This window comes from Triticum dicoccoides, chromosome 3A (genome assembly GCF_002162155.2).
Source record: "Triticum dicoccoides isolate Atlit2015 ecotype Zavitan chromosome 3A, WEW_v2.0, whole genome shotgun sequence".
NCBI classification, from domain to species: Eukaryota; Viridiplantae; Streptophyta; class Magnoliopsida; order Poales; family Poaceae; genus Triticum; species Triticum dicoccoides.
The window spans coordinates 363,682,494-363,698,419 of NC_041384.1; the positions used below are offsets into that span (position 1 = coordinate 363,682,494).

The 15,926-nt window shown below is 44.2% G+C and overlaps 1 protein-coding gene across 1 annotated transcript in view; it reads right to left on the reverse strand.

The window, feature by feature from the left end:
- Positions 1-913: 913 nt before the first annotated feature.
- The window catches only part of LOC119268195 (zinc protease PQQL-like), a 30,403-nt gene continuing 15,390 nt past the window's right edge, over positions 914-15,926 (reverse strand). The window contains exons 11-21 of the mRNA XM_037549774.1: positions 3,661-3,894; positions 3,346-3,510; positions 3,102-3,251; positions 2,930-3,021; positions 2,695-2,776; positions 2,523-2,606; positions 2,300-2,416; positions 2,103-2,213; positions 1,826-1,906; positions 1,417-1,611; positions 914-1,323 (exon numbers count right to left, since the gene is read on the reverse strand). Of these exons, the coding sequence (XP_037405671.1) occupies positions 1,246-1,323; positions 1,417-1,611; positions 1,826-1,906; positions 2,103-2,213; positions 2,300-2,416; positions 2,523-2,606; positions 2,695-2,776; positions 2,930-3,021; positions 3,102-3,251; positions 3,346-3,510; positions 3,661-3,894 (1,389 nt within the window). The 3' untranslated portion in view covers positions 914-1,245. The remainder of the gene's footprint in view (positions 1,324-1,416; positions 1,612-1,825; positions 1,907-2,102; positions 2,214-2,299; positions 2,417-2,522; positions 2,607-2,694; positions 2,777-2,929; positions 3,022-3,101; positions 3,252-3,345; positions 3,511-3,660; positions 3,895-15,926) is intronic.

A 15,926-nucleotide genomic window follows, 5' to 3' on the forward strand; every position in this document is an offset into this window, starting at 1 on the left:
CGTTCCAATATGCACACGAGTGAAGTGTCAAGTAGTATACCATCCTCAAAGGGGTCAAGTAAGCACGTGCAAAAGAAATGATTCATAGAATACTTTTTATGTACGTGAAGTAAATGTCGCACGAATCACTTGTCAAACAAGCTCTTGACATGATATGTTCATAGGATACTCCGTGTCATCTTTCTTACAAGTGAGAGCGGCAACACAGCACTGCAAACGAGGGCCTCTGTACTATATGTGTTCACTATTGTGCGTGTATGTTTCACAAAGACCTGGGATAGGGGTGCACGGGCCGACAATTGCCGAGGCAGCTCGGTCGAAAGATCCCACGATGGCAGCCAAACAGCACAGTGTGATTGGCCAAAGGCTTATTTGCCACAGCCGACCAAGTTTGTTTTGCCATCATGGCAATTTTTATTGATCTAGAATCACAGTTACATCATCAGCTAGAACAGCACGAGTAAAATCTGGCTCCCAAGAACGGTTCCCCTCACTGATCTAGCCAAATTATGGGCTGCTCTATTTGCCACGCCCGACCAAGTTTGTTAACAACAACGGAGTGACATCTTTAGTTTGCAGATCACGTTTGCCAAATTTCTGGAACCCCAGATGCCGTTACCTCTTTTTCTTTTACTTTACAAAATGCCAAATCACCGCTTTGGTCGGTGCAGCTAGTGGTGTCAGCCGGACGGCCACCTATGTGCCGATTCATCTCTTGATTCTCTTCTGCCGACTCCTGATGCAAATCGTGTGCATGAGGCAAAGGCCGAAGGGACAATGCAGCAATGCGTTATGAGACTTTTGCCCAGATGTTTGCAAGCACGATTTTAGTCTTGTTAATAGGAAAAACCATGGCCATGAGAAGAAGAAAAGGATGCAAATGGTGTTGATGTAAAAAAAATGGCAAAGCATATATGAAACGGTGCATCTATTATTTTGCCATCCTGGGTACACAAAGCACGTGCAATCGATCTCGACAAAACTGAATCTGGCATAAGCGTTCTACCATTTGAATCAACTGGGAGGTGCCAGTAGTAATCAGCGGCTGTTACACGCACGCATGTGGCAGTAAACCAATGTTGTTACAATCTTACACACACGCAGCAACGAATCAGTTAGCTACCGATTTCTGTATACCTTCTTCCGTGATGAAGAATCACCGCACCAACAACCAGATTTGCTGGCTGATGGTGAGATGGTAACAAACATCTACCAATTTGGCTCTTAACTTAAATGTGCTGTGCACTACGATCTCAATGCACCCCGTGAGTATCTCCACAAACTGGCTGCTAAGACCAGTGCACCAGCCATGCCAGCCAAAATCTGCAGAGTGGGCGAGAATTATCAAAATGATCGCATTTTGGGTGAAAAATTTAACTGAGAGAATTGCATGCCATGGTAAATACAATATCTAACCTTGGCATCTCTGCTAAATCCACCAGAACTCCAACTAACCACCGATATCAACGAATTCCAACGAGATGACTTAGGCATAAGGATTACTACCGTGTACTGTTTTTTACATGGGAAAGATATCACCCTTCGCAAGGCCATTTGCATGGCCTGTGGTGTCAAAGCTTCTCTAACTTTTACACGTCCCTCATCTTGAACCTGCGCAAAACAGAAAGTAAGCACTCAACAACACGTCATTTCAAATATACAATTTAAACTAGAGGAAAGTAAGGCTGAAAAATATATGTTCTGGTGATGATCGGTAATATCTGTAAAATATGAAGGCACGTCCCTCTGCTGATAATATGTTTTGTAAGCCAGCAAATAACAGGAGAAACATGAACTCAATAACAGATAGAAAGCTTCACACTACCATGAAGGTGGATCCAACATCTCCTGAATAAATCCTTGATTGATAGCTCCGCAGAATTCGATCCAACCAGTAATAATTTTCCTGCAGTTTCACAAGAAAAAAACTGTAAATATAAAGTGCCAAACCATATCAGCATTAATATTTACATAAAGAAAACTCCCACTAAACCTGCAATCCGTTTTCATGCACTCTTTGTTCAATTTCTAGGATGGTCGTAAATATTAAAATGCCAAACCATATCAGGATTATAAGTACATAAAGAAAACTTCAACTAAACCTGCAATCCGTTTTCATGGGCTCTTTGTTCAATTTCTAGGATGGTCCATACATCTTCTTCAGAAGGGCCTTCTGTCTGTAGATATGATATCTCTTCCAGAACAAAATCAACCTGAAAAAATTCTGAGTGTCAACTCCGAACTGAAGCCTCTTATAACAAGACTACATAATTTTAACCAGAAAGTCAATAAATCATACGAGCCTAGATGACATGTCTGGATCGCATGAGAAATTCACACTTATGTCTCCACGAACATCTCCACTTCTAGAAGGTTTGTTGCCACCTAAGAAGACACCTACATTAACTGAGTAGACCTGCAAAATGAAAAATATATTATACGTACTAAACTCTAAATGCTGCAGTCCATGTTGGAAGGGAATAATCAATCCAGATGGTCTTTGCTTGCCCAGGATATTTTACCTGTCCATATTTGAAGCGGAGTACTTGCATGATTTTTGTTTCAAGAAGTTTACTTAGAAATCCAACATAGTGAATATCCTCCGTCTTCGCATAGAGCAGAATATAGTGTAAGATCAAGGTTAGGTTTTGAAACAAACTATTACAGTATTATATTATTTCAAGGGCTGCATACCATCATTGTGCTCTTTAGAACCACTGGAAACCCTAGTTGGACGAAGCACTGAGCTTCAACCATAGGGCTGCGGACAACTTCTCTGCAAAACAAAAAAAAAAAACAGTTCAGGGTAAGATTACTAGTGTTTGGCAGGATAATTTCTGGAAAAGGAAAAAAGAAACTGTGTGGTTGCTACACCCTGCACGTGTGCAACTGATATAATTAGTGCAAGGAAAAAAAAACAGCAGCAAACCTAATTATGGTTTCCGGAAACTTGAAGGGCAATCCCTTTAGATCCTCACGACTAAGTGGCTGAACTGTATCCTGTACCTTCGGTATCCCACCCTACAAAAAAAGAAGAGTCCATCAGCATTACAAGGGTTTGGCATCTACTTTGTAACAATCAGAAGAGGAACAGAACATACCAGGTACTCCAATATCAGTGGGATTGAGATGTCTGGGTCTATGTTTCCAACTACTACAACGGTAAAAGCTGATGGATCCTTGAAGCAACTGTTGAAATATTCACATGCTCTGATTGGATTCACTTTCTTCAAATCACTTATTCTAATTGGCTGCATAATGGAGCTTGTAAATTTAAATTTAAATAAAGAAATAATAGGAAGAAAGCATTGGGAACTTATCAGTGTTCAGCTTATTAAGGTGTACCTTAAAGAAGTAGGAGTTCCCATAATTTATTTCCCGTGAACGATTGGCAAATGCAGTGTAAGGATCTCTTTCCTGAGCATAGATAGCTTCCTCCGCCATTTGCATGACTATTTTTACTTCTTCCTCCCTTGGCTCCACCTTTGTTGTAAATAGTTGGTAGACAAGCTGTATTTCAGAAGGCAGTCAAGGATAAGCATAGACCCACTTTTCACAGATACAAGTGATATGATTGCTATGTGTATAGTGCCGTCAGCATGTTCCTGTAAATTAGAACACACTTTATGCTCAATTAAGAATGCTTGAAGATAGGCAAACCTGTAAACCAGTCTCAAGATCTGAAGGTGAACAATCGCCAGAAAATGATCTCATGTACGCCCCAACTTTTGTACCAACTTCAGCTCTCTTGCCAGCAAGCATGTCCATCAAGACAGAAGGTTTGTAGCCAAAAATACCAATTTCTCCTGCTATTGTCGAGCCCATTGTGCATGAAGTATATTCATCTTCAGATAATTCGGACAGACCACCATAGGCAAACCCAGTAAAAACAACCTTCATATAGTTCAACATATAAAAAGAATGAAACATGTCCTTATCACAAAGTAACCAAAGGTAAATGACAACAACAACAACAACAACAACAACAACGACGACGACGACAACAACAACAACAAAGCCTTTAGTCCCAGACAAGTTGGGGTAGGCTAGAGCTGAAACCCATACGGTCTAGAAACCAACTCATGGTTCTGGCATGTAGATAGCTAACTTCCACACACCCCTGTCCATGGCTAGTTCTTTGGTGATATTTCAGTCCTTCAGATCTCTGTTTACGGACTCCTCCCATGTCAAGTTTGGTCCGCCCCGACCTCTCTTGACATTATCAGCACGCTTTAGCCGTCCGCTATGCACTTCTGGAGGCCTGCGCTAAACATGCCCAAACCATCTCAGACGATGTTGAACCAGCTTCTCTTTAATTGGTGCTGCCCCAACTCTATCCCATATATCATCATTCCGGACGGGTCCTTTCTTGTGTGGCCACACATCCATCTCAACATGCGCATCTCCGCTACACCCAACTGTTGAACATGACGCCTTTTAGTCGGCCAACACTCAACGCCATATAACATTGCGGGTCGAATCGCCGTCCTATAGAACCTGCCTTTTAGCTGTTGTGGCACTCTTGTCACAAAGACTGCCAGAAGCTTGGCGCCACCTCATCCATCCAGCTTGCTCTCACATCTTCATTGATATCACTATCCTTCTACAACATTGACCCCAAATATCGAAAGGCGTCATTCGAGGTACCACCTGCCCAACAAGGCTAACCTCCTCCCCATGCCTAGTAGTACTGAAATCACACCTCATGTAATAAAACCTTTTGATTCCAAGATTTGTCTCCTAACTTTCTATTAACCCCCGTCCTGACTATCATCGACTAGCATCACATCATCCGCAAATAGCATACACCATGTATGATAATGTTGTGACAAGTGTTCGAACAAGGGATGGCGACACTGATGACTTCTCATTTAAAATAGGACTGCACCAAGGGTCAGCCTTGAGCACTTATCTTTTTTGCTTTGGTGATGGGTGAGGTCACAAGGGATGTATAAGGAGATGTCCCATGTCCTTGATGAGGGTAATGTACTTTGTTGGGACTTTGTGTTTCTCCAAGGCCCACCAGATGACATTCTGCGATATCTTATCGTAGGCCTTCTCTAAGTCAATGAACACCATATGCAGGCCCTTCTTTTGCTCCCTATATCTCTCCATAAGTTGTCGTACCAAGAAAATGGCCTCCATGGTCGACCTCCCAGACATGAAACCAAACTGATTTTTGGTCACGCTTGTCATTCTTCTTAAGCGGTGCTCAAATACTCTCTCCCATAGCTTCATTGTATGGCTCATCAGCTTAATTCCACAGTGATTAGTACAACTTTGAACATCCCCCTTGTTCTTGAAGATTAGTACTAATATACTCCGCCTCCATTCTGCTGGCGTCTTGTTTGCCTGAAAAATGAGGTTGAAAAGCTTAGTTAGCCATACTATCATTATGTCTCCGAGGCCTCTCCACACCTCAATGGGGATACAATCAGGGCTCAACGCCTAGCCACCTTTCATCCTTTTTAAAGCCTCACTGACCTCGGACTCCTAGATTCGCCGCACAAAACGTCTGCTGGTATCATCAAAGAAGTCGTCCAATTCAATGGTAGAGCTCTCATTCTCACCATTGAACAGCTTGCCGAAGTACTCCCATCATCTATGCTTAATCTCCTCGTCCTTCCCCAGAAGCTAATTTTGCTTCATCCTTGATGCATTTGACTTGGTCAACATCTCTTGTCTTCCTCGCTTGGATCTTGGCCATCTTATAGATGCTCCTTTCGCCTTCCTTCATGTCTAAGCGCCAGTAGAGGTCCTCATACGCCCGACTCCTTGCTTCACTCAAAGCTCGCTTTGCGGCCTTGCCACCATTCATCCTTTTTAAAGCCTCCCTGACCTCGAACTCCTAGATTCGCCGCACAAAACATCTGCTGGTATCATCAAAAGGAGTCGTCCAGTTCAATGGTAGAGCTCTCATTCTCACCATTGAACAGCTTGTCGAAGTACCCCGTCATCTATGCTTAATCTCCTCGTCCTTCCCCAGAAGCAAATTTGCTTCATCCTTGATGCATTTGACTTGGTCGGACATCTCTTGTCTTCCTCGCTTGGATCTTGGCCATCTCATAGATGTTCCTTCCGCCTTCCTTCGTGTCTAAGCGCCAGTAGAGGTCCTCGTACGCCCGACCCCTTGCTTCACTCAAAGCTCGCTTTGCGGCCTTCTTTGCCACCTTGTACTTCTCTATGTTGTCTGAACTCCTACCCAAATGCAGGTGTCTGAAACAATCTTTCTTCTCCTTAATAGCCTTCTGGGCATCATCGTTCCACCAGGTATCTTTAGCTTCACTTCTACTTTCCCTGGTCATCCCAAACTCCTCTGAAGCCACCTTATGAATGCAAGTCGCCATCTTCATCCACATATTGTCTGCATCACCTCCTTCGTCCCAAGGGCCCTCCTTAATGACCCTCTCCTAGGAAGTATGAGTTGCCTCCCTCTTGAGCTTCCACCACTTCATTCTAGCGACTTTGGCGCGCTTCTACCGCTGGACACGAATCCGAATGCGGAAGTCAACCACCACAAGCTTATATTGAGAGGGACGACACTCTCTCCAGGTATCACCTAACAATCTAGGCAAGCACGGATGTCTTCTCTTCTCGAGAGGACGAAATCAATCTGGCTAGAGTATTGACCACTACTAAAAGTCACTAGATGTGATTCTCCCTTTTTAAAGAGGGTGTTAGCTATGATCATGACCTGGGCTAGAGTGAAGCTCGAGACATCTTCTCCTTGATTCCTGATGCCATATAGCCATAGCCAAAGCCCCCATGCACCCCTTCAAAACCTGTATTAGATGTACCCATGTGGCCATTGAGGTCTCCTCCTATGAAGAGCTTCTCACCAATAGGTACACTCTTAACCATGTCCTCCAGACCTTCCCAGAACTCCCTCTTGGTGTTCTCATTATGGCCTACTTGCAGGGCATACGCGCTAATAACATTGAGAACTAAGTCCCAAACTACCAGCTTGACCAGAATAATCCGGTCCCATGCACCATGAAAAAAAAACTATGACTCAAGCTTCCAATTGATAGCAATCACTAAATTAACTTTCTGAGTGCATGGTTAGTTCATCAAGGCCAAATGATTAAAGAGAGACAGAAAAACCAAAGGTCACCAATGTCTTGTTTCTACTATACTACCCAGTATACATGAGATTGGGCAATACCTTCATGTCTGGCTGGCGATCGAGCACATCACGCTCTCGAACGCCCCTGACCAGCTAGTTTGGAGATGGACGGCCTCCGGTACTTAGGGCCTGTTCGTTAGCCCTCCACGGCCACCAACTCCTCAACTCCATCGTCAGGATCCTCTCGCCAGCTTCTCCCGAGCGAGCCGGGAGCGGGCGAAATGTTCAGGGACACGGCTTCTCGCTCGTTCCAGGAGTCAGTCCGAAGCCCATGAAATTGTCCCAATCTGGCCCATTCAACTCGAAATTTGTAGCAGGCTCATAGCCCAATTCGTTGTCGGTTCCTTTTTCTTCGCGGTGGGATTGGTCGGTCGTGGGGGTCGTGGGATTAGAAGCTCAAACCGGTACGCTCAGACTCACTTCGTGGTGGCAGCATCATGTAATTTTGATCAACTCCTGCTTCTTCAGATCCTGGGAGCTGGGAATTGCTCGCTCCTCAACTCCACATAAAATACACTACCGTGATAGCCAGCTTCTCTCCTCCATAACCATGATTTGGAGCGTTCGGCTCAGCTCCAGACTTGAGTCATGGAGTTGAGGAGCCGGAGGGCTCCCGAACACGCCCTTACACTACTAGCTCCTGCTACCTAACCACCTTCCAGGGATCCACAATTTCCTTCTCTTGGAAGCTCGTCTGGAAGAATTGGGCGCCACCGCGGGTGAAGTTCTTCCATTGGTTGGCAGACCAAGATAGGTGTTGGACGGCTGATCGCTTGGCTAGGCGTGGTCTCCTCCAGGCAGACTTGGCACGAAATCCTCTCCTGGCTACGGATGACCACCGCAAGACCAAGCCACGAACATTCGCTCATGGACTGGTGGCTGCACGCCAGGCAAAACACGCTGACACCGATGCGCAAAGGCCTAGCCTCCATTGCCCTCCTGGCGTCGTGGATAATCTGGAAGCAACACAATTGCATCTTCGACGGCGCCCAGCCCTTGGTTCACGTGCTGGTCTCCAGGATCAAGGATGAAGCCCAGCAGTGGGCACGAGCTGGTGCCCGCGGCCTTCGTGCTGTCCTGCCGTCCACCTGGGATGTGCACTAGTTTCACTGATCCTCATTTGTACTTGACCTCCTAGGAGGATTGTATCCAAACTCTACTTTTTCCATGCAATGAAACACAAAGGTCCTTTGTGTTTTCTCGAAAAAAAATAACTATAGTACCCAGTACTGGAGTTCATGCGCTTGCCTGGTAATCAATAACAATTACTCTTAACTATTTTGTCCAAAACTAAACTAAATGCTGAATTATATATCTTACTAGCACATATGCCCGTGCGTTGCAACGGGAGATATAGTGACGTATCCACCGAAATATCCATCAACATGTCCCAAGAACATCTAAATGATGCCACCCAGCAACGGCAAGAAGGCGTGCACCAAGGTCTAGTAATACTTCATAGCAATTGTACGGGCATGGCCAATTCACGCGAATTCAGGTGGGTGAGATTAGTTAGTGTGGGCCCCACAGTTGAATTAGGGGGGTGATTAGTTAGTGTGGGCCCACCCTTGAATTCACCGGGGAGAGAAATTAATTAGGGTGAGGAGAGATTTACGTGGCTTCGTCCCCAGATGCGTTGCGGAGCATTACAACGCTTGAAGGTGAGTAAGTCTTTTCCCAATTGTACATTAAGAAGCATGCTATATATACAATGCTTTTGATATGATTTTTATACGACGATTCTGATCTTAAAAGGCCCCCTAATTTTTAAATCTTAAAGGCATTATTTGTAATCTGTCGTGAAAGAAAATCTCACTAAGCATTAGAAATAATGAATTATAATTCCTTCGCATTTGAACAAACAATCCCTACACATACAATACTTTTGGTACAACAATTCTGACCCTAAAGGACCCCCTAATTTTCAAATTTTAAAGGCATTATTTGTAAATTGAAGCAATTTTAAAATCTCATCAACTTTGTGTTAATTGCATGCCATGTCTGGGTAATTGCTTTGTGTCATATCATACACCTTTCTTTCTTTCTTGTTAAACTCTTCTTCCTTATTTATGCATACTGATCATGCCCTCGTATTATAATTTCTTTGCAACATATTATTATCTCCTTCCTTCTCCCTTGCTTTAGGGAGCTCACCTTCCTTATTTATGCCCAAGGATCACAACGCTGGTATTATATGGTCATTATCCTCTCCTTTTTCTTTTTCGAAAGTCTCTTTCCATATATATATATATATATACCCTCTAATCACGCCACTCTTTTTCCTTATTGATGCCCACTGATCACACGCCACACATCTCATGAAATCTAAGCCATATATGTCAGCCACCTTTGTTTCCTTATTCTCAAAGGTGTTTTCCTCACAAACAGGGCCCATTATTACTAATTAATTCTCCAGGCTGCTTATTGATGTTGAATCGGAAACATATACAAATCGGTAGAACGGCTTGTAAAGCAGCAAGGTGGTACTAATTTATAAACAAACAAACGTTTTGTTTTGTATCCTGATGCTTTAGCTGTGTTGGTTGCAGCTTTGGGCCTCGACGTGCAACATTGTGAGTTCGATTCCATGTAAAGACGTTTATTTTCTGCATAATCTCGGTTGCATGTCATATTTTTTGCATGGGCCGATTTCGGGTCAAGGCCCAGTAAGGTGATTTAGCTCAGCCTGGCAAAGTTATATCAAGGATGAAGAGTACGAGCAGGAGCAGCGTGACGGACGAAATTGTCGTGGTTCCCCAAATTAGTACCACCTCGCATATATGTTTTTAAATTCAAATTGAAAACGTAAATTCACAGGAAGAAAGCGTATTGTGACGGTGAACCCACGGAGTCAATCCATGCTTTATTATTAGGGAAAGATAAGTATGATACGTCATTTATTTCTTTTATCATGTAGCAAAATACAAACTCCGCCTATGTTGTCTCAACATAGCCGGTCCCAAGCCCGGGTAAAGGAGGAGGGTTGTGATAGGCTTGGCGAGCCAACGTAAAAACTCAGCCACTCTTATGGAGATGAAACCCAAAAGATATGGACAGGGGTGCGTGGAAGCTTGCTATCCATGTGCCAGAGCCATGAGTTGGTTGCGAGATCTTATGGGTTTCACCTCTAGCCTACCCTAACTTGTTTGGGACTAAAGGCTTTGTTGTTGTTGTTGTTGTTGTTGTTGTATGTAGCAAAACACAAAACAGCAAATATACTACTAAGTGTTGTACTGTCTCGAGATCTTCAAACTAAAAGTAGCAGCTTTCAACTGTTATCCATGACTCACAAAATGGATGTGCCATAGGTAGGTCCCCACAATGCACAAAGTTAGTACTTTTGCAGTAATAATTGCTCATAGGAAGAACTGTTATCTATGAATCTCTTGTCTTCCAGCCGTAGGTGCGGTGCTGACAGAATCATTGAAAGCTACATTTTCATATCACTCATTAGAGAACATATGTCAATGTTTTACCACTGAAAAGGAAAAATGTCAATACAGAACTTCTAAAAGTTTGGCAAATGAATTCAAGCTGGCAAGACAGCACCGCCTCAAAACACCCAAGGACAGAAATTTATCCTCGATCGCCATAACCCTATTATATTTAGAAGTTAGACCCTATCTTCATTCTAATTATACCATATATGTGGTTTATCCTAATAAACTTGCAATAAAACCTGATATGGAGAGGTATGCAGATCTGTGGTATATGTGCCCAAGTACTGCTGGCCCATAAAGGCCCAGGCCCATGTGTGTGCTGACCTATAGGAGGAGGAGCACGACGCTGTCTGGACAACAGCACCACAACAACACATATCGAACAGGTTAGGCATCCCTCCTCTGCTCCACATGGTATCAGAGAGAGGGGCATAGGCGGAGGCGACGGCGACGGCGATGGCGGGGTATGGCAGGGCGACGTGGCTGCATGCGAGCTGGATACGGGGCGCATCTCCGGCAGGCGAGGCGCGGCGGCTTTGGCTGCACGTGGTGTGCGTTCGCCGGGATAGAGATTGAGAGAATGCTGCTGCTGTGTGGTATGTGCTGCTGCTGTGTGGTACTTGCTGCTGCAGCAGTGCTGATTTTAGAGTAGGGGGGCACAAAATAGTGGAGAAGAAGAGATTGCGTATGACTGGAGCTGCTGCTGCTGCTGCGAGCTGCTTCTGCTGATTGGAGAGGAAGGAGGTGGAAGAAGAGGTGGTGCTGGAGGTGCCGACGAGCTGCTGCTATCTTGGGAGTGTAAAGTAGGAGCTGGTGGTGCCTGTGTTGTGCTGCTTCTGCTGGAGGTGTTGCTGCTGCGTGTGGCTATTCAAGGAGGAAGGCTAACTGCTGCGTGTGGCTGCCTGGGAAGATCGTAGATGATGTGGTTGTGGATATGTTCAACGACTTGGCAGAGACCAGGATCATGGATTCACTGCAGCCGGATGATGGGTGTTTGTGCGACACAGAGGAAGGAGGAAGGCATGTAGGAGATGAAGGAGAAGACCATGACCGGAAGAGGACGCATGTGTTGGGCAGGTGTGAGCTGCGTGAGGCAGAGAAGGCGACGGTGAATGGTGTTGGTTTGCTGTGGACATGTGCAGCAAGTATGTGGCGGCAGGCGTGTGCTTTGCTGCTTTCCCCCGGCGAAGAGATGCATGAAGTAGAGAATACGGGTGAGACCGAACAGCATGATAGCCACGAGGATACAAGTCTTCCAAGTTTGGCTCATTTTATCTATACAAATGAGGCCAACACTGAAAAGGCCACAATTGCTGCTCACATAACTGATCCGGAGTGGGTATTAGACTCTGGTGCATCTCAACATGTTGCAGGTGACTTCAGGGAATTTGAGTCATATGATCAGCACATTCCCTCTCCATGTAACAGTATATGTACTGCTGACGGGAAATTGCGGCATATTAAGGGCATTGGGACAGTTCAATGTACCCCTACTATTAAGCTATCTTCGGCCCTACATGTGCCAGCTTTCCAGGTCAATCTGGTGTCTCTGAGTGCTCTAATCAACCATGTGGACTGTAGGATAACACTGACAGAGGAATGTGCTTGATTCAGGACAGAGCCGACTGGAATGAGAATTGGGACTGGAATAAGGCATAGGGGACTATGGAGGTACATGGACTGTGAGGGGCTTGGTCAGATGGGCAGCTCAGTGTTTGCGGCGATTGTGGAAGAAAGAGTCATCGATGATGAAACATCACTGCAGAATGGGGCATGTATCCTTTGCTAAATGTACAAGTTGTTTCCTGCTGTAATGAATGTAGTAGATAAGACCGTTTCGGAAAAAAAATGTAGTAGATAAGAACAAGCTAAAATGTGATGCGTGTGAGTTTTCAGAACACACGAGGACATCTTATGTGAGCAAGGGACTTAGAAGTATATCTCCATTCATGCTTGTTCACTCGAATGGATGGACAAGCCATGTGGTGTCAGTTAGTGGTGCAAGGTATTTTGTGACCTTTATTGTCATGGGTCTATTTGATGCATCACAAAGATGAAACTTTCCAATGCTTCAAGAATTTATATGCCTATGTGAAAAATCACTACAATGTTCAGGTACAAAATAAAGAATTGATAATGGCACTGAGTATGTGAACAAAGCGTTTGGGACTTTCTTATCAGAGCAAGAGTTTTGCGTCAAACCTCATGTCTGGACACTTCTCAGAATGGAGAATGGAGTGGCTGAAAGGAAGAACTGATACATTCTGGAGGTTGCTCGATCACTGATGCTTACTATGAATGTGCTGAAAGTCTAGTAATTGGATCCCTGACAAACCAACATATTCTTGTGGAGTGAAGTTGTGATGGCTGCAACATACCTGATCAATCGCACATCATCGAGAGTACTAGGTATAAAGTCACCTTCTGAGTTGCTTCTGGGAAAGAATGATTTTGTGGTTCCTACCAAGCTGTTCGGTTGTGTCTGCTTTGTCGGGGATCACAGGCCATCTGTGGGCAAATTAGATCCACGGGCCGTCAAGTGAATCTTCATCGGGTATTCTTATGGGCAGTGAGGCTACAAGTGTTGGAGTTCTTTTGAACAGAGGACCTTTGTGAGCATGGACGTCACCTTCACAGAACCCGACTGAAGCAGCACAAAGGTTGTGGAGGAGCAACTCCACCTTGCTGCTACAATGTGTACAGCACAAGTGTTGAAGGAACAACTTCAACGTGCTGCGCTAGATATCGCTCTAGAGGCGAATGTAGGCTGATAGGGCAGCAAGAGTTCAATCCAGAACTCCTAGGGCACAAGATCTACTCCAAGATCTTAGATAAGAACAACAAGTTCTATTATAGGTAGGGGTACATAGTCTGGGTATGAGGTGAGGACCTCTATTTATAGGGCTTTGGGAAGCCTTCACATACTTCTACTTATAGCTGGAATACTCTAGAAACATTATTTAAGGTTCACCATTCTACTCATAGTTACTCACAACTAGAAGACTCTAGAAAACAGTAGGTAGGATAAAGAAAAGAAAAGAAATACTAGACCACAACAAAGTATCTAGAAGTAGCCAAACAGATTTGACATATGATTATATTTTCATGTTCCTCATCATTCTCCCCTGGTTGTTTGGAACTCGCCCTCGAGTTATCTTCATGGAGCGCTTCTTCTGGATGGTAGAGAGTCAAGTCCGCAACATTGAAAGTGTTGGAGATACCCATATCGCTTGGAAGATCTATCACATAAGCATTATCATTTATCTTCCTCACGATAGAGAAGGGTCTATACCTTCGCTGCCTAAGTTTCCCTTTAACACCTAAAGGCAGCCTCTCTTTCGGAGGTAGACCATCACCTTATCACCAGCTTGGAATGATTTTGGCCTCCTTTTGCAATTAGCAAGTTGTTTATATTTCTGATTTTGTGCTTTCAAAGAACCGCGAATCTCTTCAAATAACTCGGTGTAATTATCAGCAAAGGACAATGCTGATTTTGAGTTTTCCCTTGATGGTAGCTTCATCAGGTCCACCACATGTGATGGAACTTTAGTGTAGACAATGGAAAAAGGGCTCCTTCCTATGGATCTATGCTTGGAGTTATTGTAGGAGAATTCTGCAAGAGATAAAGCCAAATCCCATTGTCCCTTTCTCCACAAATGCAACGGATCAGATTACCCAAAAACTTGTTCACCACTTCCGTTTGTCCATCTGTTTGTGGATGAGCAGTGCTAGAAAATTTCAATTCAGTGTTGAATGCATCCACAAAGTGAGCCAAAATGCAGCAAGAAACTTGCTATCACGGTCTGAAACAATGGACCTTGGAACTCCATGAAGTCTGACCACTTCTCGAAAGAATAGGTTCGCCACATGATGAGCATCCGTTGTCTTGCGGCATGGGATGAAATGAGCCATCTTAGAGAATCTATCCACGACCACAAGTACAGCATCACTTCATCGCCTTGTTCTTGGCAAGCCCAAGACGAAGTCCATAGAAATGTCCTCCCATGGAGCAACAAGAACAGGCAAAGGCATGTATAACCCTGTGTTCTGGACTTGGCCTGTGCAGGTCTGACATACGGGGCACCGTTGAACGAACTTTCCAGCATCTCTCTTTAGTTGTGGCCAAAAGTAGCGAGCTTCCAGGTTAGCGATAGTCTTGTCCCGTCCAACATGGCCACTAAGATCACTTGAATGGAGCTCTCTAACCAGCTTGTCACGTAGAGTTCTTGGAATGCACAAACGATCATTTTTGAAGAGATATCAATCTTGCATCAAATAGTCATCACCTAATGGTTGGCCCCTTGCGTGCTTTACCCAAACATGGCCAAAGTCTTCGTCACCCTCATACAACTCCTTTATTTGATCCATGCCCGGAAGTTCAGCTTCAAAAGAAGTCAAGAGGCATGCACGACGACTCAAAGCATCGGCCACTCTGTTAGTTATTCCAGATTTATGCACGATGAGATAGTTAAACCTCTCCAGATATGCTGCCCATCTTACTAGCATGCGGTCAACATGCTTTTGATTTCTAAAATGCTTCAAGGATTGATGGTCGCTATAAACAATGAACTCTTTGGGCAACAAATAGACTTCCCAAGTTTTCAACGCTCTGAAAACGGCGTATAATTCTTGCTGATAGGTACTCCATTTCTGTCTAGCTTCACTTAACTCCTCACTAAAGAAAGCAATGGGCTTCCTTTCTTGAGATAGGACAGCGCCAATGCCTACTCCACTTGCATCACACTCCAACTCAAAAGTCTTGTTGAAATCAGGTAGTACCAAGACAGGAGCTTGTGATAGCTTTTGTTTAATCTCATTGAAACTAGCTTCAGCTGCTTCTGTCCATTGGAACTTTCCTTTCTTCAAACACTCGGTAATTGGTGCCATGATAGTGCTGAAATTCTTCACAAATCGCCTATAGAAAGTTGCAAGGCCATGAAAGCTTCTTACCTCAGAAATGGTCTTAGGAGTTGGCCATTCTCGGATTGCTTCAACCTTAGAATCATCAACACGAATGCCGTCACATGTTATGACAAATCCTAGGAAAAGAAGTTGTGTTTGTAGGAAAACACATTTCTTCAAGTTGACGTAGAGCTCATTTTCCCTTAGTACTTCTAGCACCTTCCGAATATGATCAAAGTGTTCATCCTCATCCTTGCTATAGATCAAGATGTCATCGAAATAGACCACAACAAAGTGGAATAAAAAGGGTCTAAGGACTTGATTCATTAAGTGCATAAAGGTACTTGGTGCATTTGAGAGTCCAAATGGCATGACTAGCCATTCAAACAACCCTTCCTTTGTCTTGAAGGCGGTCTTCCATTCATCCCCGGGTCTTATAGGGATTTGATGATATCCAC